The 26431-nt window shown below is 43.8% G+C and overlaps 1 protein-coding gene across 1 annotated transcript; it reads left to right on the top strand.

Annotated features, from left to right (window-relative positions):
- The first annotated feature begins 3595 nt into the window (after positions 1 to 3595).
- On the top strand, positions 3596 to 25742 carry LOC144134428 (uncharacterized). The gene is made up of 17 exons (XM_077667344.1): positions 3596 to 3660; positions 4628 to 4684; positions 4771 to 4812; positions 7573 to 7677; positions 7750 to 7863; positions 9478 to 9570; positions 10588 to 10597; positions 11070 to 11164; positions 12680 to 12825; positions 14445 to 14595; positions 15723 to 16002; positions 18185 to 18341; positions 19817 to 19941; positions 21441 to 21558; positions 23163 to 23330; positions 24336 to 24467; positions 25570 to 25742. The coding sequence occupies exons 1-17, from the start codon at positions 3657 to 3659 to the stop codon at positions 25729 to 25731; spliced, it is 1959 nt and encodes a 652-aa protein (XP_077523470.1). The 5' UTR covers positions 3596 to 3656; the 3' UTR covers positions 25732 to 25742.
- Positions 25743 to 26431: the final 689 nt, after the last annotated feature.

Raw genomic sequence — 26431 nt, forward strand, 5'->3', positions numbered from 1 at the left:
GATACATAGAGCATCAATCTAGGGCAATCCGTAAAATTAATTCATTCATCGATACTCTATTCTTCGCAAATAAGCGGAAACAAGCCAAGGCAAAAGCAGTGCATATGCGGCTTGAGAAATTCTCTGCCCCAATTTAGAACTGCAGCTCATTAACCAGGCGTCAAGCAACACATGTAGAGATGAAAGTTCGTAACTTCCACATGAATAGTCCAATGTGTTACATTCGCCATCAATTGCAATGAATGCTTTCTTGTTGCGTGAGCAGAAATTTTAGCACTCTTGACTAACACTCTTGTTTCCAATCTCTGTCCGCTATCTCGGATAATGTTTTATCGAACCTGTATATTCGAATAAAGTCTATAAACATGAGAGCGCTTTTATCTTCCTTCTCATCTATACCCCCGACGTGTACGATTAGCCTTAACAGGTTTAAACTAAGCTATTTTAAACTCCTGTGTTCTCAGTTCTCACTTTCCACACTAAGTAGCATAGTGTGGGGGAAACAGTAGATGGTTTCTAACAAAACTACTTCACCGAAAGAATTGAAGGCATTGCCGATGACCATGCCGAGTTTAACAGCCACATTTGGTGCAACGTAGCTTTACTCAAGGCTCGAAGCGAGCCGGATATGGGGCGTACAATAAAGTACTTTTTCTCTCTCTGTTATCTTGAATCATTGGTACGAATTCGGAGCAGGCGCTTTTTGCTTGGTCGTCGCCCCTGTAGGGTAACCCTGTCTCGGAGGCTCTCAAACCCCGGTGAACGTCTCCTTTGGTATGGGGCGCGCAGCATGTCCGAGGGCCACACATTGGCTTTGGATTAGCTTTATTATTGCGAAAGCAATACTACGCCAGGTCTCACCGCCCGTCGCGTATGCCGTGCTCCCCCCAGAGCCGGCGCTGTGCTTGGCAGGTGGTATGACGTCAGCTCTCTTCGTTGCTATGACGATGCGTGACGTTATCTTGCTCCCCGCCGCAACCTAGAAGGGAGCCTCTCGTCGCGTGTGCCGTCGCCCCCGAGCCGGCGCCGCGCCTAGCAGGTGGTCTCTCCGTTGATATGACGACCTCCTCGCCTTGCGCTCGCTCCGTGGCGGCTTCACTGGGGTATATAGCGGTGCGCTAAGGGGTGTTGATCAGTCACGCCATGGAAGTTAGCGACGAAGAGTCTATCTGAATCTAATCGCTCTATTGCTTTGGAACAGTTAAATTCTAAGGCGAAAGCTAAGCAATCTTTCGCAATTCAATCAGGTTTAACCAGAGCTAAACCACAGCCAGTTTTTTTATGAGCATAAATTGGGTAAGTTCTCCCCTGTTCCTATTCCAGTCCCATTTTACATAACCGATTTTTTATAGCATATTTCCCATTGCTTGGGCCCATACCTATCCGCTACGTCCAAGGGGAGATCAGGGGTCTCTCCCCGGAACCGCTACTCCGGCTGTGGGTGGCTAAAGTAGCTTCCCTGTTTATTTCTTTCCACCTTCGGGTAGCTGAATTTTATTTGATTTTGGGCCTAATCTTTTATATTATAATTGGATTATGCCTGCTATGCATATGGGGTGTAGGCAGAAGCATTTTCGTTTTGTTATTTTATAAAAGCCTCACTATATAACTGTTCGCATTATTGCCATGCATGGGTTTCAGCATGCTCAATCCAGCTTCCTCTCCAGTTGCACAATGGGTGTCACCACCTTGGAAAAGAAGCCGCATCGACAGACCCTAATTAACGTTTAGAAACAGCCCGTTGACATGATCCATGAATTAAAGAAGAATGGCCGAGTGGCTGCCGACAGCTATGGGCCACTAGACTTAGCGGCACTGCCTGGCACTGGCTGTTTGCGAGCCATTTCTGGCCCCAGGGCTTGCGCTAGCAGGCTGGCCTCCCGCTGATTAGGGAGGCTCTTCCCCAATCCCGTATACCTAGTAAATGGGGAAATGGACTTACTGAAATTCTCAACAAATTTATAGCAAATTGATTTCAGAACACAGAAGAAGAGTGGGAGGAAGAGTAAATATTGCAAGCATAGGCAAGCTTTGGAGCAGTACACCATGGTACCTGGGTCTTCGACCCCACCTTGAGAATTTGAAAATACCTTGTGCCATGGCGCTCTTTGGCCACAGATGCCCCTGCGCCATAAAAATCCATCATCATCATCAGCCTCATCATCATCATCATCACCATGGTACCGATGTATGTGTGCTATAGGCCGATGGTGTAGCATTACGCCATGGCGGGTTTAGGCGAGTTTGACATGTGTAGCTGTGTGTGGCTGCGTCGCAGACACAGGTGGCGCAGGGGTCGGACAGTATTGCCTGACTTACGAAAAGGGGTACCTACGAAGTATGTCGAAGCAGCGATGTCTCCCGGTCGCTTCAAGAATATAGTGAAAGAATTCAGCCTCTTTAGTGCGGCTTTCCTGCCTACTGTTATTTAGTTCGCTTTTCTTTTCAGTGCCGCCTTAAGCGTTTCCTACACGAACTTATCCAGATAACGTCCGCAGGGGCAATGAGGCAAGAAATTAAAAACAAATTGTAAATTGTAAACAGTGCGGCTCAACGTCCCAGAGCGAGAAATGGGGTGTGAGGAACACTGTAGTAGAGAGCTCCGTCTTGATTTAGACATCCGACAAAAGACGGGTGTTTTTGTGTTTCGCCTTCATAGAAATACAGCCCCCAGGACCGGGATTAGCAGCCAAAAGGAAATTACAATGCACCTTGCTGGCCGCATTTGAGCAAAATATGTTGGAGAATTTTGGCTGTTGTCAAACCTTAGAAAAGAATGTCCACTTTTTGGACGGAGCTTCAGCATCAAGGATATGCAAGCGTCATGACGTGCTCTATAGAACTAAGTAGTAATTGCACCATTTTGCTGTCAGCAAAATTTTATAAGAACGAAACTCGAGCTGGCCAAGAATCCAGCTAAATATTGCAGTGTTGCAGTGACTACGCCTAATCTTCACCACTGAATTCTTGATTTAAACGCTATAATGCGCACGCCGACAGGTAACTGCATCGTTTTTGAGTGATTCTCAAGACTATTTTTTCTTTTTTTTTCAGTTTTTGTTGATTCAAAGTTTTTTCTCAATGTTCTCAATGCGCTACCGTTAGAAATCCCATTGGGCAAAAGTGTATCATCAGTCGAAAAGTTCACTCGCTTGGATGGAATTGACGTCACCAGTCCGGATAATTTCGATGAGCTGGAGGAAAGTGACGTCACGAGAACAGACAATTTTCATTTCCTCAAGTCAAGTGACATCAAAAAATCGAAAATAACGTCACGAGATCGTAAAGGACGTTAATTATTCTCAAAGCATCCATAGTCGTTGACGCAGTCGCACTGACAACAGAGAATAATAAGGTGTCTCTGTAATTTTTTCTTTCATTTTCGAAGATAACTCTTGCTTCAAGCTGCGTCGCTCCTGCTATTGCGAATAATATTAGGTTTTTAACTCGACAGTCCGAAGCTTGCAAGCATACTCTACGCGATGTGATTGTTGAAGAAACTGAGGGCCACTATCTGCATCGCGCGCGCATCTCGGAGCATGAGTGGCAAGAAGGAAGAAAAGAGCCGGAGAGCGGTGTTCTGTTTTTCAGCTGAACATTGCCCTCCTTCAATTTCAAGCGTACCCAATCCCTTCCAGAGATCTCAAGCATAAGCCATGGGTGAGTTTTCGCCTTCTGTTTCCCGCGGCTTTGAATATAGCGATGAATGCCCGATTTCTAGTCTAACTAGCGAAGGTCCCTAGCGTAAGGACAGACGGTAGAGGCAATGTTGCCTTAAATATGTGAAGTCTCGTTACATATGAAATCAGAAAATGGAGTACAGGTGTCCTTACCATCATCAGTTTTGCCTAGTAAACTGCGATACGTCAGGCCATTTTTTTCTTCAGCGCGTGTCTCTGTCAGGCTACACTGCCTTTCACTTAAAAGTTTGAATCACGAAGTATTTTTCGTTCTTGGCGTTGCGAGTATGAATCAAAGGGCGTTTAAATGACTAAGTCCAACTTTCTGGATAATAAATGTGTATTAGTTAGAGACAAATTTCAACAAATCTTGAAAGACCAATAAAATTAACTGTACCCAGAAGAATGCATAGATGGAGTTGTCCTTTGAGTTTCGCGCTTGCGAGGCCGGTTGGCATTCTGATGACAAGGGACGAACAGAACCCTCGGTGCGGTCGCCACCGCCACGTTATTTTATGACTTAACGACTTCTTTTGTATTCCTCCACATGGAGTCGTCCACCGCTCTGCCTTGCATGACAGCCACGTGAAATTATGTAGGTGCGGCCGCCTTGGTGCTTGTAACCATAAAGGCAAATCGGAAGAACTGGGCAAGATAACCGCTGGTCCTTAAGAGTAACGGAGTGGATTCCAAGAGAAGGCAAGCGTAGCAGGGGGCGGCAGAAGGTTAGGTGGGGGGATGAGATTAGGAAGTTTGCAGGCATAGGGTGGGCCCAACTCGCAAAGGACAGGGCTAATTGGAGAGACATGGGAGAGGCCTTTGCCCTGCAATGGGTGCACTCAGGCTGATGATGATGATACTGCTGCTGCTGATGATGATAATGAACTGTAGAGAAACAATGGGACATAGGAGCCGTATTGAAGCTTCTGGGAAATGTTTCTCCGCAGGCGACGCTAAACGTCGGCGCACGGGATCAAAGACGCCCCAGAAGTACTACCGCGTCAGTAAGTGACCATTTGTGGAACGCGAGTGTTTCGCGAGATGTCGCAGGAATCGTTGTCTTACGCTGCGCGATCCTTGTCTCCTGCAGGTCCCGATGTCACCTCTTGGATAAGAGGAGAGAGTGTCGGAGGTGAGAGCCACGTACCACCATTACTACTGCCATGCGAGATAACATTGCCATTCTCTGCTTTCGCGTGGCGTGCATTGCGTATTAACTTTGAACGAAACATTCAAAGAAAATTACGACCAACTTTCAACGGTGCTTTTTTTTAACGAGTTTCTCAGTTCTTGTTCAGTCCTGCACGACGTTAATATAGGAAACGTCTGGAAGGCTTCAGCTAGACTACTCATGTTTGCAGCTTTTCAGCTGTGTTGTCTGAATCAGGTCATAAAGAGAAGGAGCTCCTTAAGGCTCACGTTAAACAGAAATGACATCGATACATTGACCTGCATATTTTATGACCATTAGGTCCTCAGACTGAGGTATTAGAAAAGAGACTCAAGGCTCGCACGAACACGAAACAGCTAATACTGTTTCAATGGTAAAGCAGCGCAACAGACACTAGGAACAAGGACTGACTGAGTACCCAAACAGGACAGAGCATCTGCCCAATGTTGGATGTGTATTGGAAAAGACCGGTGCTACAAAATACCCTTTTTGTGCGTCCTCTAAAAAAAATACAAAAACATAAATGAAAGACAGGGGGAGCCCGGACCATCAACGCTTTACCGGGCTTAAAGCCAATAAAAAAAGAAAAGGTGCTAAACGCTAAAAAAAGAACTTAATTTAAAGAAAAAAGCAGGAAAATAAAAACAGCAAACAAACAGACATGAAAACCCGAAGGCACAGAACAGACAGAAGCACAGATAATGTCACAGAGAATGTCAGCCCAGATAAAGTCACAGGCACAGTTGGTCCAGACACCGCAGACAGTCAGAAGCGCAGATAAAGTCAAAGATAATGTCAGCGCAGATAAAGTCACAGGCACAGTTGGTCCAGACACCACAGACAGTCAGAAGCACAGATAAAGTCACAGATAATGTGAGCACAAATAAAGTCACAGGCACAGTTGGTCCAAACACAGTGTGAGGCCACAGAGAGATGCATCCTTGTCCAGCAAAGGAACACAGAGCACTTCTCTGTACATAGCTTATGCAGGAAAAATGATAGTGACGAAGGCACTAATAGAGAATGTGTAGGAATTGTGCTGGTGATGAGTTGAACCACTTGAATCAGAACAGCACAAGCAGCAGCTAACTTTCAATGGTGCTTGTTTTAACGACTTTCTCAGTTCTTGTTCAGTCCTGCGCGATCAATGCATTCCCAATGTTGGGCCGATGCCCGGTGCTGCTAGAGTACTTGAGTTGTCTTTCGCCATCTTTGCTGGCCGCCCTACTTTTCCTACGAATTAACGAACAAACTAGCCGAAACTGCTATCATAATCTTATCTCGTGGATGGCCTCTGCGATGCTGGTAGAAAAAAAAAAACATAACGGTCTTAAGCTGTCGGTAAACAATGCAGTGACAATCAAGTCAAAAAGATTACCCTTGCGCAGGATTATTTTGGAAAAAAATTGTACATAGCTTTGTGCGCTTGTTGGCTGCGACGCATGCTGCGTGCTTTTCCTCAAGAAATAAGAGAAGCTCTGAGCAGCAGTAAACCACTTTCTGTGAACCGTAAACGTAACCACCAGTTATGAGTTTCGAAAATGTTTGAAGGCACGGAATTGTTAGAAATAATTACATGAAACGTTTTACAAAGACTCTGAGAGTTGTAGTAATATAATCACTACTATGTTAACACTATTATGTACTTAATTGTTTTAAATGTGTTCCGCTTTTGCCACGTAAGTGCAGCCAACGATGAAGCGTTGTTGCGAGGTGCGTAACTGTAACGCAACACTGCAAACAAACCCACTACTTTCTGTGTCATTTTGAGCCTCTCTCTCAGATCACCATGACTTCTGCCTCATCATCCTCTTCCTTTCACACCGGTTCTCTTCTTTTTTTTCTTTTGGTGAACATTGACCTCGTCTTTTATGTGTCAGCTTCACTCTCATGCTTGCTCTCCATAAAAAATGACCATACTCTCTCCCGTCTGTTCAGTTTACACTAGACATCAAAGAAAGGGCAGTGGATACCGGCCCGAAAAGTGCTGAATGCTCACTTAATGAATTCTAAATGTGCAGAACATAAGACTCACAACACCATGGCTGGTCCTACTTTAATCACGTGCTTGTAATTTTGGCACACAAAGCAGTGCTAAAATCCAATTTGGTTTGACGTTAGCTCTAAAATAGGTGCTATACGCTCAAAGCACGGGTTGGAGCAGACGAACATTGTGGAATTCAGTATTCGAGATATGTTATATACCACCCTGCTGCGGCCAGTAATGCACCCGTAACCAAAACCTGGTTGATATATTCATTAGGGGTATGCTCGCTTTGTCACCTGTCGGTAACAATCAAAGGCGCAAAAGCACTTTCTTCTTTTCAGTGTCACATCCATGTTCCTTTTAATGCGAAAGCCTTTCTTGACTCATGAGTGGCGTGGGCGGAAGTTGCAGACGCAAGATGTAGGCGAAAGTTGTAGGCGGAAGTTGTCCGCACAATCTGTCAATCATAAGTTGTGTGGTAAAAAAAAACAAATATGTAAATGTTGATTAACCAACAGTTCTTAAGCAACGTATATATAATAAAATAAACCAGAAATAAAAACAAAGAATAAATAAAATAATAATAAAAATAAATGAAACTGAAAGATAACAAACAAAAACAAAAATTACAGAAGGTAATGGAAAGGAAAGATGAATGGAAAATGAGGAAAGGGAAAGGCTTTCACATTTCCCCTCTTAAACAGACTTAAGCGCAATCCTGTAATTTTTAACAGAGGTTCCTGAAAGAAGACGCAAGGGAAAGAAGTCGCCTTCGAGGAGGACCGAAGTGGAACCGGCAGACCGCCCAGTACGCCCCGTACCAGCAACAGTAACACCAGGTATTTGCCATCGTTGTAACCACCGTTTCGCGCAATGTTCAACGGTTTGTCACGCTCCGCCTGCATTCACAGTGGTTCCTGAACAAGTCTGGCCGGGAGAAGCACCGGGGATCAGTACTCCAGGGAGGCGACCAGTATTCACGGTTACAGGAACCGTTACAGGGTCAACAGGAGCCCTTACACCAGGTACGACTTTGTTGTCATGAAAAACCTTGATTTTATTCGCAACAATAGAGAAATACCGAAGAAGTAGGGAAGAAACAGTTTTGATAATTGCATGCGGAAAATTTCGAAAAGCAATGCAGCAGTTCCTGTACAATTTATAAATATTGTTTGTAAACATTGCACTTGCAAAAATAAGCTATTGAACCCTCATGAGCGAATGTTTGTCGTGGCAATGAATAGTTTTAATGTGGTCAAATTTCAAGCCGAGAAATTAAAGGCGCTATAATGACAGCTGAAATCCCTGGACTAATGAAGCTAATAAAGCCGTTGGCAGGGTGTCATAGGGTGACCTACCTGTTTAAGCAACTTCAGGTGAGCTTGCATAAATTCTTTCTCAATTAATATTCACTCAGCCGGATGTACATTTGTAACAGTTCTTAAATGAACTCCAATGAATTCCAAGCATCCAAAATACCCTTCAATCTGTTTATAAATGTTAAAAGTGCAGGACTGCGATTTGTAAATCCACATAGGTGAGGCAGACTATAATCAGGCTTTTGACATTTAACATTACAACCGTCGCAGTCGGGGCGAGTTCGTTTGCGCTTTCTCTTGGATCAAGTGTCTGCTGGGCATCATAGGCTTTCGCTTCAAACTGTTCAAACGAAAACTTGTAAGTTACAAACGCACAAAATTCTGTTCCGGGGCTCCTCTTCGAAAAACTTTGTTTTGACATTTGTTCAAAATGTATTTTCCTACACCTCCCATTTGCTTGCACCCGGATATATATTGCATACAAAAAGTGAAATCAGCGCTCGAAGCCTCTAATCTTTGATAAGGGCGAGCCCATTGTCTTTCTAGCGCTGCGTTGATGGATGCTAGACCCCTTGCAGAGTTCTCTCCGAATTCGATTGTCTTGAACTCTAAACACGTGTTAGCATATATAGAGCAAAAATGAATTAATCTGCGGCCTAGCGCACTCGCTTCTAAAGCCAGGGCACTCTGCCGCAGCGCTGAAAATGATTTCCACCATTACGAATACGGAATACTTAAAGTTGGCCACAGAAATATATTCCCCCTTCAAAACGTCTGAAGTTCTAGCAGTCGTGAAGATTTTACCAGAGGATTCGTTCTTTTCTATGTTTTAACACCAAGACCTGCAAGGTTGAGTTCAACCCCCCCCCCTCCCCCCTTGCTAACTGTATCAAGTTACTAAGCTTTGTGGTGGCAATATACCTCCGTTGCCAATAGTAGGCATTTCGTATATTAATCGATCCGAATCTACCATAGCATTCGGGCTGCATAACCTGCCCCTAAATGGTAGTGCGCAATAGGGCACCTTACTTCCTTTTTACTACCATGTAGGCTAATTCACCTTTAGAGTGTAGAAAAAACACTTTCACTGGCAGGACACTTGTTCTTGTAGCTCTTAGCCTGACTACGGCTTCACATCTTGTCTGTGCACTTGTTTCAAGTATGCCGGTTACTTTCACAAAATCGACAGATTTGGAGAGGAGAGTTGCGTACTGGATTGAAAAGTTCTTAAAATGTAAAACGTGCCTGTTCGCTAGTCGCTCATAACTGAGCTGTGAGATAAAGGCTTCTGATAATTTCATGTCTCACAACCTTGCGCAGGTGACGATATCGACTTGTTCATGGAGGACTACATTCCTGATTACGACTACGACCCATATGCACTTCCTCCTGATGCTTATAAGCAGCAGTTCGGTAAGTGCACAGTACGACGGCTTTAAATTCTAAGCTGCAGTATTATCAACACTTTTCATTCATGCTCTGCTGGTGTATTTTGCAGCCCCTGGACCCGGCCAAGATATAAAGGGCGAAAGTAAATACAGCGGTTTTTCATGCTACTGATTTTATTCCAACCAGAGTGGCACCCACTGTGTTGCAGTATTTGTTTACGACGGGTTTGTCGTACACGAAAAGGAACAAGCTACGTGGCCTCAGTGTTTTTGATTCTAACAGATTGGACTGCACTTGTTACCTTAGAGGCGTGTACTTTGTTTTCAGAGAAAAATAGCTTGCTCAGTGAGCCCTTAACTGCCAATTTCTTGGTGCTTCTTCACAAATGAGCCATTACCGCTTTGTGTTCTTGAGGTATCGATGTGTACCGTGTGTTGCAATGCACTCTGAATGTAGATGGCAGCTGTTGTATCGGCGAGATTGGAGTGTTAGATTATTCACAGCGTTAGCGTAGACAAGAGTGAGGATATGTGCTGCAGTGTGCGTGTCTCAATATGAAAAAAATAGAGACGCCGACCAAAAAAAAAAGGTCGTTGTTGAAGTTAATGCATGAAAAACAATTTAGACAAGCCAAGGTTGCATAAAAGGCCCAGACTTGACGTTGTACACTTTCATAATCACTTTAGATGCGAAGGCTAGGGTAGAAAGTTAAATCACGTCGCTTGGCTCTACAGAGGAGTTAAGAAATGGCCCCTTCTATTTAACGTGTTATGTTAATGCACTTATAACATTTAGTGCTGAGTGCCAATAATAATTGAGTTTTATCATTTAACTCACCACTTTACTACAGCCAGTATGGCGCGCTTTTTCAGGCGTTCAAATGCGTCGGCAAAATTAGTGATTACGAGCTTTGTTCCTACCATAAAGCTCATATCTTTAATAAATCATCGCACTTAGGTTATCCAACAGTTGGAAACATTTGCATGAATCCATGCATGTGCGTTGTTATTGCTATCTATACATCTGGCGTTTCTTTCGCAGGCACCATTTCGTAAGTAACAACCCTTGCTATACCTTGTAGCTATCTTTTTCCTAGCGTGATCGGCTAGCGTGAATCTTTTGTAATGGAAACAAGGGTGGTTGAATTTCTAGACAACTTAATTTTTGTTGAATTCTCACATAGCGCGGATGTCTTTAATATTTCTTCCCAAAGTTTTCGCTGATTTTGCATAACTACCCGTGCAAGTTGATGACAGTTGCTGCGAAATTTTTACCTAGTATGACGAAGCTCTTGCGTCGGGCATTCCTGTATTTCAAGAGCCGACAATGAAACGGAAACATTAGTTTCACCGGACGCTCTTTGCCGATGGCAGAAGAAACACCGCGTAGTTCCGATACGAGAATACGACCTTAGTACTGTATTATTCGCAAAAAGTGATCGTTTACCCTTTATGGTTGTGCGATATGCTTCGTGATGGTGACATTTCCCAAAGCTGGTTAAAGTTCTCAACGTATGCGTGCAGGGAAGAGAAATTGTCCTGGGTCATCGTTCTCAGCTGTGTCCTTATTTTCACGCTATTCGTGACCATTATCGGGCTCACCTTGTACAGCATCGAAGGTAAGTGTCCTGGCGCAGTGCGAATTGACAACGAATGCCTATCTAGCCATGAGGTCACTGATCACATGAAACCAGTTAGACGCTATTTGAATGCTTCTTCCCTTTACGAAGAATGCGCTGAGCGTTTGTGGGGTGCCATTTAACATACATGGAGCCGGATGTTTTCGAATGTCGCGGCTGGCCTATGGCTAGACGCTCAGTATATATTGAAATCACCTGCTGTGTTTCTATCAAATATGGACTATTGAATATAGATGTGCGAGTTAAACGCTCCCCTTATTTGCTGTTCCGAAAGTCAATCTGGCTTTAGCGATAGAACCCTTGATGTGAAAGCGATTATTTCCAAAGAGGTAGGGTTATTCATTTTATACTGATTGTTTGAGAGCAAAGAAAAAAGCATAACCGTCAGTCCCTCCCAGGGTAGTTCAGGAACCACAGATAGTAGTGGAGTGTTTCACTAGACGGTTTAGCGGGACTAGCTGGTAGTGGCTTCGTGAAGTCGTTCCTAGGAGAATAAGATGAAGACCGCCCGCAAAATGATAGCACCCTCACTAGTCCTGTTCTATTAAGGAAGTCCCATTATGTGTCTTGAATGCTTGTGTCATTTTGCTAGAAACCATGAATTTAATACTCTTCCATAATTTTTGATAAAGAATTCGCGCAGATAAGCTGCTGAGAGACCATACGTGCAAGACTCTGGATTTAAACATTCAATGAATGCGACGAAAATGCACAGCTTAAAATTGGTGGTTGCGCCAGCTTCAGCTGCTATAAGGCACACCACTTCACAGGTCCTGGAGACGGGAACCAACTAATGCCTTGAAAGGATTCCGATAGTGTAGAGCAACTAAGACCGCATGCATGTTTAGGTTTGGTCATCCGAACAGTTGTTATATTGTTCGCGATTTTCACGACATAGATAAAACCAGATGAAGACCGCAGCACATATCACTAGAAATGTCTCATATGACGGACATGCGTGGCAAAAAAGTTTCCACCAGAAGATATTTTGTGGCCTCCATCAAAGACATACCACATCATATTGAGTCTCACTTTGCACGTACATCTTTCCGAGGGGTGAGGGATAAAGCAGTGTCCGATTTCTAGTGCCAATGTCTAGCTCTAACCAATGAATATTTACCGAAAAGCTCTGCATGCCGTTCATTAAGCATATTTGATCAGCTACATGCAAGCGCCTGGATTGCGTTCTGAACGACAGTCTATCTTTCCCTTTCACTCTTGCTTAATCTTCCTGCAAGAACTTCCTGCAATATTTATAGACGCCAAAGAAAGAAAATAGTACGCACTTAACCACTCGCCAGCTTCTTATTTTCCAAAATTAATGGCAGTTGGCACGGATTTCAAAGCCAAGTGGTAAAATTGCTCAGAAACTATAATTTCCTTCTTGAATAGTAGCTTTACCTCGGGAGATTCCTCCGAAACAAAGCAGTGTTCAAATTGAAGCAGGCAAAAGAGAAAGCATTCAACATTTCATTAAAACCTTTTTTTTTCTAGAGACTGAGTTTGCCGAAGGGCCAGGTGGTAGAAATCGCGGCGGAGACGTTCCTAAAAACGGTGGTGAAAACGAGGATGAAAACGGTGCGCGTAACAGACGTGATAACGGCGATGGTCAACCCATGGTCGTGCCGGAAAAAACCACGGTAAGTATCCGTACCTCGCTTGAACACTGCTGCCGATAATGAACTTAAGCGTTAAACTTTACGTATACGCGATAGTTGCGAAGCCGTGTAAGAAAAGCTCTTTTAAAGCGTAGTAAAATGAACTGTAGCTGATTCGCACACTCGCCTAATTTGAAGCCATGGATTTTTCGAATTGGCTCTATTGTTCTTGCCAATATCAAGTGCATTGAATACGCTCCTTAATATTTGAACTCCACGTAATGGAACAATCTGTCGGTGTGCATTAGGACTTAATAATTTAGAGTCTGAAAAAGCCCTTTGTAGAAATTGCCATATAACGCTAGTCTGCCTTTTGCGTTGTCTCGGCCCTGGTTTTTTAGCGCTTTTACCATTTCCACTGTGCATTAAAAGGCGAGCACAAATTATTCCTTATGACATTTTTTGGAATAAAAAATCTACTATGGCATGTAGTCATATAAGTTAGTCACAGCAGTAAATGCACCGCTTACGTATTTCTCTCTGGTTTTCGTCAAATAGTCCTTTTCGTCGAAGTAGGATATATGCAATGTGACTTTCGCAATTGTTTTGCGAATTTATTTTTCATTTTAGTAGCTTCCTGTATGTTAACATATTGTGTACCTTCACTCTTATTCAAGTTTCACACTTCACAAAACTATTTATTTTTAAATTGTCTGCATGTCATAGACTACGCAATTCGTACATACTCTTTTTTTGTTCCATTTCAAATTTTGTGCATTGCAAATAACAAAAACATGTGTTGTTTGATATCAGCCCAACCTAAAGAATCCTATTTGGCTAGCAATATTCCGGAGCCTACCAATACGGCGTCCATCATTGCCGATGTGTCGCTATGATTCAACGCACTTTACTACCCGTTGACTAAAAGTACTCCAGTGGCAGCCGTAGCGTTACTAAGCCGCTGAACAGTTAGTCCACGATCTAAGTACTTAATACGCAAAGGTGTATTGCGTACGTGCGTGTTATGTCCTTATGTTAGTCCTAACTGGGGCCCAGCTCCTACAGCGTAGAGTGATTCACTGCGGAGACTTGGTTACGGTACCGCTAGCATGACCATATGTCGACGAAAGCAGACTACAACGACGCCGGTGTGGTGAAAGTTGCGCTTCGTAAAAGAAAAAAAATGCTAGTGGCTTAACTTGGATAACCCTAGAATTAAGCGAAAAGCTTCTGCACACATGGCTACTTATCACGTGGATTCACATCACCCCATGAGATGTTCTTAAGATCAAAGGTCAACCCAAATGTCACCCAATATCAAAGGTCAAAGGTCAGAGGTCAATTCGACGTCATTAGTATCAAAGGTCAAAGGTTAACAAGAGTTCATGGGTCAAGGTCAGAGGTCAAGGTTTTGACACCATAACTGTACCATGCATGGTGATACATGGTTATCCTTGGTTGGACTGAAGGCCGTTCAAGGTCGTTGTGCTGCCTACCCGAAGACTGCTTTTCCTAGCGTAGTGAAGCTTTTTGCTGCGAAGAAATCCTTGATTGTGCAAATAAATCTAAGGCCTTTCGCTTCGACATTCCTCGCTGCCCAGTGTGTGGGTTTGCTGCCCCGACATCTCTTGGTGATTAACCATTCTTACTTGCTTCTTCAGGGCGTCTCTGGAGGCAGCGTTGGTCCAGGCCCCGTCATTCCAACACTCCCTTCGTCTCCTCCGCCTGTGGTCACTCCTGGCACAACAGCTCCTCCGCCACATACTGACAACTTTACGTCACCGACGCACGTCATCACGACGACGGGAGAAAGTGAGTCGAGCTGTTATAAGAACGCTGCACTTCCCCGTAAGGGCTCAGCAGACCGCACACAACTACAACCCGTCAGTGATCAGCGCCCTACATGTACGAAAATTCAGAGCAGGAGCGGCACATAGCTTTTCGTTGCTTTTGCTGGTTTTTCACACTGTTTTGCGCACGCACGGGGTAAAATACTCCCGGCCGGAAGAATTGTGCGTTGAAAGTAGGGATTTTTGGCCAGACGATTATAACAGCCTTTAGCTGCGCAGGTGATACGATAAAGACCTTCATTTATTAATAAACAAAGTGGCTGAAATTGCCGGCCCGAATCGACAGGAAGAGTGCTTGCAAAGGGACCGCAACCAGTGGATTCAAAAGAAGCGAATATTAATTGAATGTACTCGCTACTGTATTAAGCAAATTAAGCTTTTTTAGACGAGGATTAAAAACGAATTGATTGCCACATCACCACACAAGAGGACATCACTTCATACGTCACGATAATGGTTTTTGTGCAGTTTTTTGTCCGCGCCTTCTTTTTGCGTATTTCACTATTCAAATCGAAAAATAAAGGTAAAAATTGCTATGTACAATTCTGTTGTATGTAAAAGGCTTTTTGCACCTTGTTCTGAAGGAGGCCGGCTCACCTTTGGAGCATTTGTAGCTCAGCTTGTTCTGCTAAGCTGAGGAAAACTGCGGTCGCTTTACCATTTTCTCATCCTGATTTTCTGACACCTTCCTGTGAACACGAGTAAGCAGCATTCAGGTGATGACGTGTCCCCTCAACGCCATCATTTGTAATACCTAAGCTTCCCTCTTTAGGAGGGCCTATTGGAGGATCGCTGCTTTTGTACAGCTGGCTGGAGGTGGTCAACGTAATTTCAGGCACTTGTATTTTGGTTCCTGTGAGCGAAGATTTGCCTCCACCCACTGCTGTCCGTTTTAATTACACAGACTAAGGATAAACAGTAATGACGTTGACTTATATTGATGAACTTCACGAGCCGTTTACGGGTCCCAAAAATGTTAAAAACAGGAGCAGCTACCGGCCGGAGCACAGTAGTTTACAGAGTAGGAAACGCCGTTACTATTATTTTCGAAGATCTGAACAACTGTACTCTGTCATTCTTCGGTGGCAGCGGGTGGAGGGACCTTCCCGACGACGGAGGTTATAGCGACGACCACGCAGACGACAACGACCACCACCCGGCCACCGCCGCTGCTGTGCTCAGTGACCTTCATCGCCGCGCTGAACATCTCGTTCCCTCCGGACAAGGCCTGCGACATCCTCATCTACACGCACGTGCTCGTTGAGGATCGAAAGATAGTCGGCTTGGAGGGCGAGTTCAGCTACGGGATATTCAAGGACGCTTGCAAGCTCTACACGGACACAACGTGCGGGCTCTCCTTCGATATCCGGTGAGTTGATGAACAGCATTTCGCGACAGAAATATGAGATTATCCGGGTGGTGAAACCGCAATACTACTACGCATGCATCGTGGTTTGTCAGTGATTGGTGCAAGGTTGAAAGGTAAACAGAGTGTCGCCCCACTTGGCGGCATTGAGATGAACTGCCTATAATTGCACAAGAAACGGTTATTGTGGAGAACGAAGAATTGCAAGTTGTCACCAAAAGTCAGTTGCCAGCCTCATAGGTAGAGGCTTTGCCTGTTCATTACTAGGGTACCTCGATTGCAGCCCGGCCGTATACGGAGGTGGTGGCACTGGCACGCACTATAGCGAACTGGCTGGATGTTCTGTTCAGAGGTTATTTCTGGGTCTCATTAGATGGCGTAATAATGTTAAGGGTATGCTCTAACGTTAAGGGTGTGCTCCTATAAGCCTGTCAAGAAGAAAGTTATGTTAGTAATGGCATTGCTCTTCTAGATGAGCCGATGATTTGTGAGGACTTCTTAAGCACTTTGGGAAAGTAGGGTGTGAAGTAAAGATTGAGCCCCTCTCTTCATGCCGGCTCCACTGGTGCGGAAACAGTTACATGGAGAATTTGTATAATATTTCTATAATATTTTCGGTGCTTTGACTACTGCTGTCTCATTATATATAAAACATCATGTGGCTTTCATGATCAAACTTACAAGCCGTGCCTTTAGATATGAGAACGCAATTGTTTCGAATAAACCTATGCATAACGCAAGTGCATTGGGCATTTACTACCTCACTACATCTCTCGCTAGGCTCCAATAACATTCCATTTTGATTTTACGACGTAAACAATATCAGCAATATGAACGCCATTCCCCCAAAGCCGCAACGTGTGTAGTCTCCACCCCCGACATGTGAGTGATCACCAGCCTCTGTAAATCCATGTCGCAGCGGAACGAATAAGCTACGGTGAAATCGAATTAAAATACGCAATGGGAAATCGATCAGTGCTAAAACAAAATTTCATAACCACCTTTGCTAATGCACATTTGTCGAATAACATTGTATGACCTCCACCGAACAAAAATTTTTTTGCATTTATTGAGAAAATTAAAAAGAGCAGTTTAATTACATTGTTTAAACTTAATCCTGCCAGAGCGACGCACATCATGCCGTACTTTTGTCCGTTAGAGCAAGTATAGCTTCCGACCGACACCACGTGTGTGTTGACTGAGCAAGCGTCCCGAAGGTGTGCTTCTTTTTCTACCGCGCGTGAACGGACCAAATGCGCCAAATGAGAGAAAAGTATGACAAGTTCGTAAATATGCACACGCGCACCAGATCGCAGAGCTGTTTGTGACATTTAATATAATAATTTTGGATGATCAATCATTTAAATATAGCTCCAAGGTAGTAGTATCACGTTTAAAACAGGACGCAGAGCATTTTTTTTTTGCTGGACGCTGTGTTTTTTCTAAATTCCCGCAAGAGGCCCGCTGATGACTTGAGTTATGTGCCGGGAAATGACTCCAGCAACTCAACGGGTCATTAAAAAGATAGACTGGACGCTGTGTTTTTTCTAAATTCCCGCAAGAGGCCCGCTCATGACTCCAGTTATGTGCCGGGAAATTCATTCATTCATTCATTCATTCATTCATTTTTATTTGTTCTTCACAACATGACGTACACATTGTGAAAGGGGCCAAGAAGAAAAGCCGTTCCTTTACGGCTTGAAAAAAAATCTTGGTCCCCCCTGGCATTGACGGCAACGAAGCAACACAGTCCAGAAACAAATGTACAGAAAAAAAAAATACAGAAATATACAGAGACAAACAAAATTATAACTTGGCATTTTTATGAACGGTATGGCGACAAGCTCATGGAACGGTCGGGAAATAAAGACATGCAATCATAATGAAACAGTGGCTAAATATCTAAATGACTCCAGCAACTCAACGGAAGTCGTTAAAAAGATAGAGTTCTAAGTCAGCCTCGTTGTTCTCAAACAGCAGCTTTTTCCGCTGCTACTACTAACTGCTTACGTCAAAGGAAACTGCGTCTGTCCACAAAATCTAATGACTCTGAGTATCTGAATGCTACGGTGCTACGTACGGTTTGTGCATATTTTGTGAAAAGGACATTTGCTCATGAAATTTGAGCATTTGTTTAAATATTGATGGGCGTTGGCTGCTGCTTTTGATTTTATTTCTTCTACAGCTACGTTTCTCAAGATATATTCACTATCACGGACGTGATTGACGAGCTGTCGACGGCCAAGATGGCGTCAAGGATCTACCACTACGCGATAATGAATATGTACAACACGAAGGAGCACGTTACTACCTACTCAAGCCTGGTGACTCCAATATTCAGTGTGAGCGAACAGCGTTTCTTTTCAGTGCTTGCATGTGAGGGCAGCTGGTTGTCGGGAGTGCCATTACACTTTTATTGCTGATAATGCGGTACACTGAAATACCCGCCACGGTAGCTGAGTGGATAGAGTGCTCCGCTAATGAGCTGCAGTACCCTGGTTCGAACCGGACCGCGGTGGGCGCATTTCGAAGGCGGCGAAATGCATAAGGCGTCCTTGTGCTTTGCGATGTCAGCTAGTGCACGTTAATAATAGAAATAATTGGTTTTGGGGGAAAAGAAATGGCGCAATATCTGTCTCATATATCGGCGGACACCTGAACAGCGCCGTAAGAAAAGGGATAAAGGAGGGAGTGAAAGAAGATAGGAAGAAAGATTCCCAGGTGGTCGAAATTGCTCCGGAGCCCTCCACTACGTCACCTCTTTCTTCCTTTCTTCTTTTTGCCCCTCTTTCAACCCTTCCCTTACGGCGTGGTTCGGGTGTACACCGATATATGTGAGACAGTTACTGTGCAATTTCTTTTCCTAAAATTCGATTTTCATTTTCGTTTTACACTGAAAACTGCGTGAGCGTAAATGAAACAGGTCTATTCTCTCTGCTTCAAACTTGCTTAATTCGAATCCACGGCCATGCTAAATACTAAATAAAGCCCATTGGAAAATCGCACTTTATTTGAAAATCCCCTTAATTCGATGAAATTACCAGTCCTTTTCGAATTTAAATTCTGTGCGTCTCTTATTTAACATAATGCATTCAAAAGTGCTTTGCATTCTCACGACTGTCGTTTGAGAATTCAACTCAGGGAATTTTTCTTTTTATTCCGTGGTATCAGAAACTAAGCTTCTCTAACGCAAACATCGATATCGACAGATACGTACGAATGCCAGGTTTCGGTTTCCTTAAGCCATTTGTTTGTTTTTCGTGCGTGGTTCAATTATGTCGAACTAAAATGCGTCGTTGTTTTCCGGGACGCTTAATATGGAGTGGTGCATTTCCTTGAGCAATAACCTAATGTAGCCGGGTGCGATTTAGGCGAGACGCGTATTTTGTTACCCAAATTGAAGTATGAGTTTTGTAGCAAACACATAGCGCTATGCTCTTTGGTTTGGGAACGTAAGACACCGGCATACAATGCCCTATTTACAGGTGGAAAGGCAGAATTGAATGCAGTAGTTTTGAGAAGCCTGTAACCAAAGGGCCCCGCGATTCGGTGAGCGTGGTGTTTCATCTCTATCGGAGTTGGCGGTTCTAGTTTATCAAATATATGACCCTGATAAAGGTGTACACGAATGCCGCACTATTCGTTCTCTTTCTCCAACAGCGTTTCCGAGCTATTTTTAACCACGCATTCCAGAGTGTTGCAGGAAAGGAGGTTTCTTAAAACTGTCTATCTATCCTCCCCCCCCCCCCCCCCCCCTGCACCTTTTTCAGTAATTCGAGGAGTGATTCGGTACGAACAATTTTGCTTTGTTTTACAGGAATTTCGAAAACTATTAGGACACGATAGAGCAAAGAACAAGGTTATATTTGGTGTTGGTTACTTCTACTACAACTCAAGCACCGCCTGGACAGACCTCGCCTACGTCGCTGAAAACACTGCCACGTGAGCATCGCGCCCCTGGTGGTGCCCACAGATTTTTCTGGCATTACACACGATAGATATGAGTTGCAGTAGACTCTAGGAAAAATCACTGTCCTAAAAACAACACAAAGAGAAGTCGCAAGACGGAAACGATCTAAGATAATCACTTGAGATGCACTAATGCGGTCGTCGAATGACTTTTCTTTCGTTGTCGCCTTTTGTTTTGCTTCGTAGAGAACTTTCCTCCGGTTTAAGATTATCTAGGCATACTTTGAAAACACTGGTTCGTTATCGCTTGATTTTCGAATAAAGTGCAGTGCCTATAGTTACTTTTGAGCAGTGCTTTCTTAATTACTTCCCAGAGGTATTTGAGCGTATGTTAAGTAAATAAGGTAATATTTTACTAATTACGTCCTTCAACTTTGCTTTGAATGTATGCAACGTATTGCTAACAAGACTTGCACGTAATCGTTTTGTGTTCTTTTCCTGCGACATTGTCCCCTCGTACTGTGGAGTTTCTTTCAAAACCTGTTACAGCATAACTGCCATAATGCGACAATGCATTCTCAACGCAATTTTATTGGTTTAGGTAGATCGTGTCGTAGGTGAGTTTTTTAGTGAAACTTTGTAATACCAGCATCTTAATTCTTTATTTATGTTTATTTCCTTTCACATATGGCCCTATTCTCGTCTCTTTATGAAATTACTTTGTACTCGACTTGACGTACACTGTGCACAACACGTTCGAAGTGGCTCCTCTCTTTTTGCTACCTTCTTAGGCCTTTCCTGTGTTCTCTATACTTTGTTATTGCCACACAGGGCTAAACTCCGTACAGTATCCGCTCTCATTCAGAAGAGCCCTGGTGAAGAGAATTAACGGGGAATGCACTGCTGCCTAGAGCTGAGTTTGTCTGCGCAAAGCTCACTAGTAGTACTGCAGCCTCTGCGCAATGCCAGCTCATAATCGGTAGGTGAAAGTCGACTACAGCCCATGGGTGAAATGCTAAGAAGCAATCTTGTCAGATTTGTTTTGCTTCATCAGCGTGTTAGCTGAAGCCACTTCTTACCACCATTACGAAGTGGAAACTTGAAAACGTGATTCACTGCAACTAACTTGAATGATATGCAATAGGCGTGTACTTGGGCCCCGTCTCATGCGGACGAAACAGATACGGCACTCTTTGATCAAGGTGCCCTTGCGCCATCATCATCGATAATTACTACAGTTAAGCCTACAGTTAAGCTTGTAGCCACTCTACGAAAGGAGTTTTTGAAATTCTACGCCTAAAACTTAGATAGAGCGTTATATGCCTTGACTCTCGCTTTTTTTGAGGAATCATTTTGAAAAAAGCTTGTAGCCAATCCGAGACTAATAGTCGAAGCCATCTTTCTATTACACAATTAGGGTGCTCGCAGCGAAACTTACAAAAATTAATCTTCCGTTGAAGTAAAGCTTTTAAAGGTTGATGTCAGTTTTATATATTTTTCGTCAATTCTATAATTTTTTATCTTTTGTGCAGCAATGATGTGGACATCGTGGTTATAATCACCAGCATCTTGACGATACCCAGCCGGAGTCAGTGCACAACCCTGCCTGCGAACGCGATGAGGAGCCTGAATCCAATGACGCCCACTATGGTAAGCTTGCACAGGACTGAGAAAAAAGTTTGCTGCCATTTGACACGTGTTCTTCTGTATGACAAAAAAAGAGACCAGATAAATTCATATAGAGGGCATTCACTGACGTCACAGCGGCGAAATTTTGTTGTCTGTGGAGCACTTCGAAAAGCTGCGGGCGTGTCTAATGAGATTATCGCCACGTTCTCCGGCTTGCACTGCTCAGGTTATGCGCCGGATAAGAAAATGGCGCCGGTGACAGCACGTCAACACCGCCTGTACGATATTTTCTGCCCTTAGATTCCTTACTTCCGAACTAAGCAGCGGGCTGATATTTCTGCAGAGGGGGTGTATAACGAGACGCATAGAACAGCTGGGGATATTCTGCTGCGTATCATTTTTTTTTCTTGCCTTGAAAACGTTGTACCCGGATTAACGAGAATAATTCTTTAAAAATCTGTGTAGGAATATTTTATTCTCCGCTTTTCTCGCCTTGCGTGGTACACACTTGTTGAGGCAGGAGTTTAAGAAGATGAAAAGGCGCGGTAACTGCTCACACTTATGTAATGCTTGGTCGGCCCTGTGAGGAAAAACCTAGAGAGGTGCGAGTATACAGTATGTTCCAAAACGTACGTACGCAAGGCCTGCGAGCGCACAGAATAATAAAAAAAAACTATTGGACTTTATGGCTTGAGAGCATAAAATAAAGGAGCTCATAAGTTAAGTTTAAATTTAGAAGGAAAATCGCATTAAGACTACTTCGTAACGCAGTTAATTCCAGCAGGCGAATATTCATACATGCGTGCTATTGATTTATTACGTGTCGAGCGCCCTTCTGAAAGGAAGCGTCTCTTCCTTCGGCCTAATCGAGAGTAGAACACCTGTTGCTGCGTTCGGTACTTATACTTGCAAAATCGGTATCTTCGTGTTTGCCTCGAAGAATATTTGTCACGCAATGTATCCAGACGACAAACAACAGATGAGCGGATCAACGACAAATCATGATTGCTTTTTTGCATGATGTGGACAATCATTGTTCCAATGCCACTCACATGAGTCTCTTTAGAGGCATCAATTCATTTGGTCGCAGCCCAGCGGTGCCATTGATAAGCAGTACTGGATTACATCACAGGGCCCGCAACTGGTGGATAAGGGGAACAGTCTTTGAAACTCACCATGGCAAAAAAATTAAGCCTAAATTTTATTTTTGAATTGTTAAATGCAGCCCGCTAGCCACGGGGGTGTTCTCTCCCGCTCGCGGCACCTGCGAAGCAGGCTGGAAGGCTGACGGATAGGAAAGAGATAGAAGAGAGTAGGCGGCAGATACTAAGTACTAAGGAAACAGGCTTATCTCTGGCATTTCAGTAGACGAGTCGCTGTTTAACTCAACTACATTGTTAAATACCGTCTTGAGCTCATAGGTCTCGTCACTAACTGTGCGTCGCTAGGCAATTAAGTAATGCCCGTGTAAACAGCATTCACGCTGTGGGGTAAATCTGTTTGTAAACCCGGACTTGTGGAGTAATGAAGCCTGCTTTGATCATTTCGTTCTAACAACGTTAGTTCTCATTTGGTACTTTAGGAGCTCAACCACGGAGCATAAAACGTGTTTTTCGCAATCGCAGGAGAATGCTTTGCTGACCGCCATGGCGAGCTTCGGGAAACCCGGGCTCACTGTCGCTTTCTCCTTCCAAATGGGCGTGCTCTTCTACAAACTGAAAGAACGTCACACTGCCCCTCTAAGTGCCCTCTACAAGGAATGCGAGTCAATGTCTGTGTCAGACTATTCGCAGGCAAGTTTCAGAGCTAAAACTTCTACTCCTTCCATGCCGAGCCTGAAGGTCAACTGGCTCTGTCCCCTGCTCTGTGTCAAAAGCTACATTGGGCAAACTGGACGTTGTATAAATGTCAGACTTCAGGAGCACCACGCTAGAGTAGGCGCATAGGCGGGGGGAGGGCATGTGGCCATCCATTGTCGCCACTGCCGCGGTTGTACGCCTCGGTTCCGCGAGACCACAATCTTGAATAAGTTCCCATCTAAACTAAGTAGAGAAGTGTACGAAGCCCACTGTATTAAGAAGGATTTTATTGGTTTACGTTTTTTTTATGGCAGCTCCACCATACTTTTTGTATTAAGAAGGAATCCGGCTGGTCTTTAAGCAAAACCTCGGTAAATTTGTCGGATAAAGAGTTTTCATATCTGGAGAGCATGATGTCCCGTACGCGTCTGCGCACCAGTGTTACGTGATGATCGTTTGTCAGGGTACAGTGTGATAGCGATGATTGTATAAATGTGACGCACCGTTGTAATAAACTAGCAGAAGTCCCGCGCTGTGTCCTGTTAGTTTCTTCCTCGTCCCTTGTCTTTTATGCGCGGTTTCAAGATGCATTCTACGACTAGTCACAAACTAGCCCGCCTCTCTCTATTAGAGTATGACTGTTTCATATTAAAATAGCCTTTCTAACCCAGTAGTTATTTATCCGACTTTTACCTCCGTTCTTGAACGTATGAACTGTTAGTATTGGATACACTTGTGATAAATATAAATTTTTGCTTCTCGTAGTGCATTCAATAAACAGGCTGCATCATCATATTGTATTTCGTGGTCGAAATTATGTTTCTATAATTATTTGTACTAAATATTTTTTGCACTTAATATAGCTGGGGACGTTTCGCTCTCATTCCTCGCAACAGTGGAGTGCAACAAGCCTGGAAGTATATTTTACTAAAAACAGTGAACGGAAGGCATTGTGCTTGCTCCGTGTTTGCGTTATATCTTCTCGCTATTATTTTTCAGGCGTGCCAAGTTGGCACAGCCGAGCTATACAGTGAAAAGACTGTCATCGGCCTCAACAGCCAAGAATCGGTCCAGAGCCTTGGTGGACAATATCTACAGTCGCATGACACCCTCAGCTTTATGAAAGAAAAGGTGAGTCTACCTTTGCTACGTGGGTCAATAAGATAAACAGTACGCACGACTGTCCAGATGAGTTTAAAGGTCCATTGCGCTTTAAACTGAAGAACGAATTCATACAGATGAAAAGGAAAAAAAACGAATCATTGAAGTGCTCTGTTCCTGGGGAAAGCCCGCATGCACCTTCAGTACCTTAAGTCATTTCTTGCCGGAGCATACTTTACCGCACCGTAGCACACAATACCATCTCATACATAACCAGACCAACCAATCTATACCATGACGTACGAATCATGCCGTTCTATAGCATACCATACTATACCATACCTTATCATACCATGCCACACTTAACGATACCATCCCATACTACACGATACGACATCACACAGTACCATACGATTCCATACCATACGATACCATACTATACAGCATGATACCGCACCATATTATACCTTCTCCTACTTAACCATACACACCATACCATACCATATACCATACCATACCATAACATACCATATTATACCATACCATACAGTACCTACAGTAGCATATATCACAGCATTTATTATGGACATATGAGTGCATTGGCTAACTCTGTGCCCCCCGGGACACAGTACTGGCCTCAGAACTCAGAGAGGAAGCACGCTAATTTGATCAGGAATAAGGAAGATGTGGCCTGTGTGCTTTGGAGAGTTTGTCGTGAATGGTTTGTACTTTGGTTCTTGTTGCTCCGCGCCCACATTTCATTTCTGATGTTGACTTCATTTGCTGGTTTGAACAAAGAACATGTGCTTGACTTCCTTGAGAGCAGGCTTCTACATGACCATGTAGATGATTTATATTTCACAGCAACATCTAACGCACCTTGAGTGAATAAAAAGTACAGACGGTCATGCTGAGGGGACAGCTGATAGAAATGCGGGTCAATAAAGGCTAGTTGGCTCATAACACTGCCAATAAAACAAACTCGCTGCGCACCGCCTCAATGCTGTGTTTGTGTGCAGTTAGTCGCTGTGCCATTTAGCGCTGCCAGTGTTGCTTCACTCACGAGTGAAAGTGCCTTCACGAGGCCTCTGTCTCACCCTTTGCGAAGCATTATTCGTCCGTCTCTTTACAGGCCAAAATCGTCATGAACACACCAGGCAGGCGCCCCTTGTTCACCTGGTTCTTGTTCAACGTACACTTGACAGACGTCACTGGGCGCTGCCTACCTGGAGGTCCCTTCGAACGGCTGAAGGGCTTCAGAGACTTCTACTACGAAGAAGCGAAAAGTGGATAAATTGGAAGAGTTTTCTCAGCAGCAATGCCCTGTGCACTACAGCAGCCTGTCCTGCCTGGTGACGTGTTTGGGGTTTATTTTAAAGTATACGATGCAAAGTGGATTCGTTTTTAGCTCAAGTTTAAAAAGGGCTGCGCATGTGTTTTGAAGCTGTTGCCGCAAGCGCTTAATTTCGTTCCCTAAAGAATAAATCGCAGGAAAAACCATGGTGTTTGTGTGCAGAATGTTGTCTTCTGGCTCCTTTTTCCTTGTTTCAAAGCGCTCGTAATTAGAATGTTTCTTTACAACTCACCTGTTTTCACACAGCCTAACCTCGCTTAGTGTGCACACGCGCACATTGTATTTATTGTTTGTACAGCTAATTCTATTGAAAATGTCACAAACCGTCGGTTCTGGCAAGAATGTTGCGTTCGGGACGTCAGAATATGATAAAGATATGATTATGAGGTTTCTTTAGTAAATTTCTTCGTCAGATGGAAGTTTTATGTCGATGGGAGCGATCGCTTTAGAACAAACGCGAGAGTTGTGGGAGTTGGGAAGCGCAACAGTATAGTGCCTCAACTACCTGTGAATTTGGCTCCAGAACATCTCAGAATGCAACCAAAAAAGTAGCGGACGTCTCGAGGAGAATTATGAATGATTCTCTTGTAGGTAATCTGTGGTTAAGGAAACAAAAAGAGGAGAGAAAATTTTATGCGGA

Source organism: Amblyomma americanum, chromosome 5 (genome assembly GCF_052857255.1).
Source record: "Amblyomma americanum isolate KBUSLIRL-KWMA chromosome 5, ASM5285725v1, whole genome shotgun sequence".
Taxonomy (NCBI): domain Eukaryota; kingdom Metazoa; phylum Arthropoda; class Arachnida; order Ixodida; family Ixodidae; genus Amblyomma; species Amblyomma americanum.

Excerpts from the sequence above, each read along its gene's own strand:
- LOC144134428 (XM_077667344.1), top strand. Across the intron at positions 16,003-18,184 it reads GGGCTCTCCTTCGATATCCG|CTACGTTTCTCAAGATATAT; the intron begins GTGAGTTGATGA and ends TTTCTTCTACAG. Across the intron at positions 18,342-19,816 it reads TGGTGACTCCAATATTCAGT|GAATTTCGAAAACTATTAGG; the intron begins GTGAGCGAACAG and ends TTTGTTTTACAG.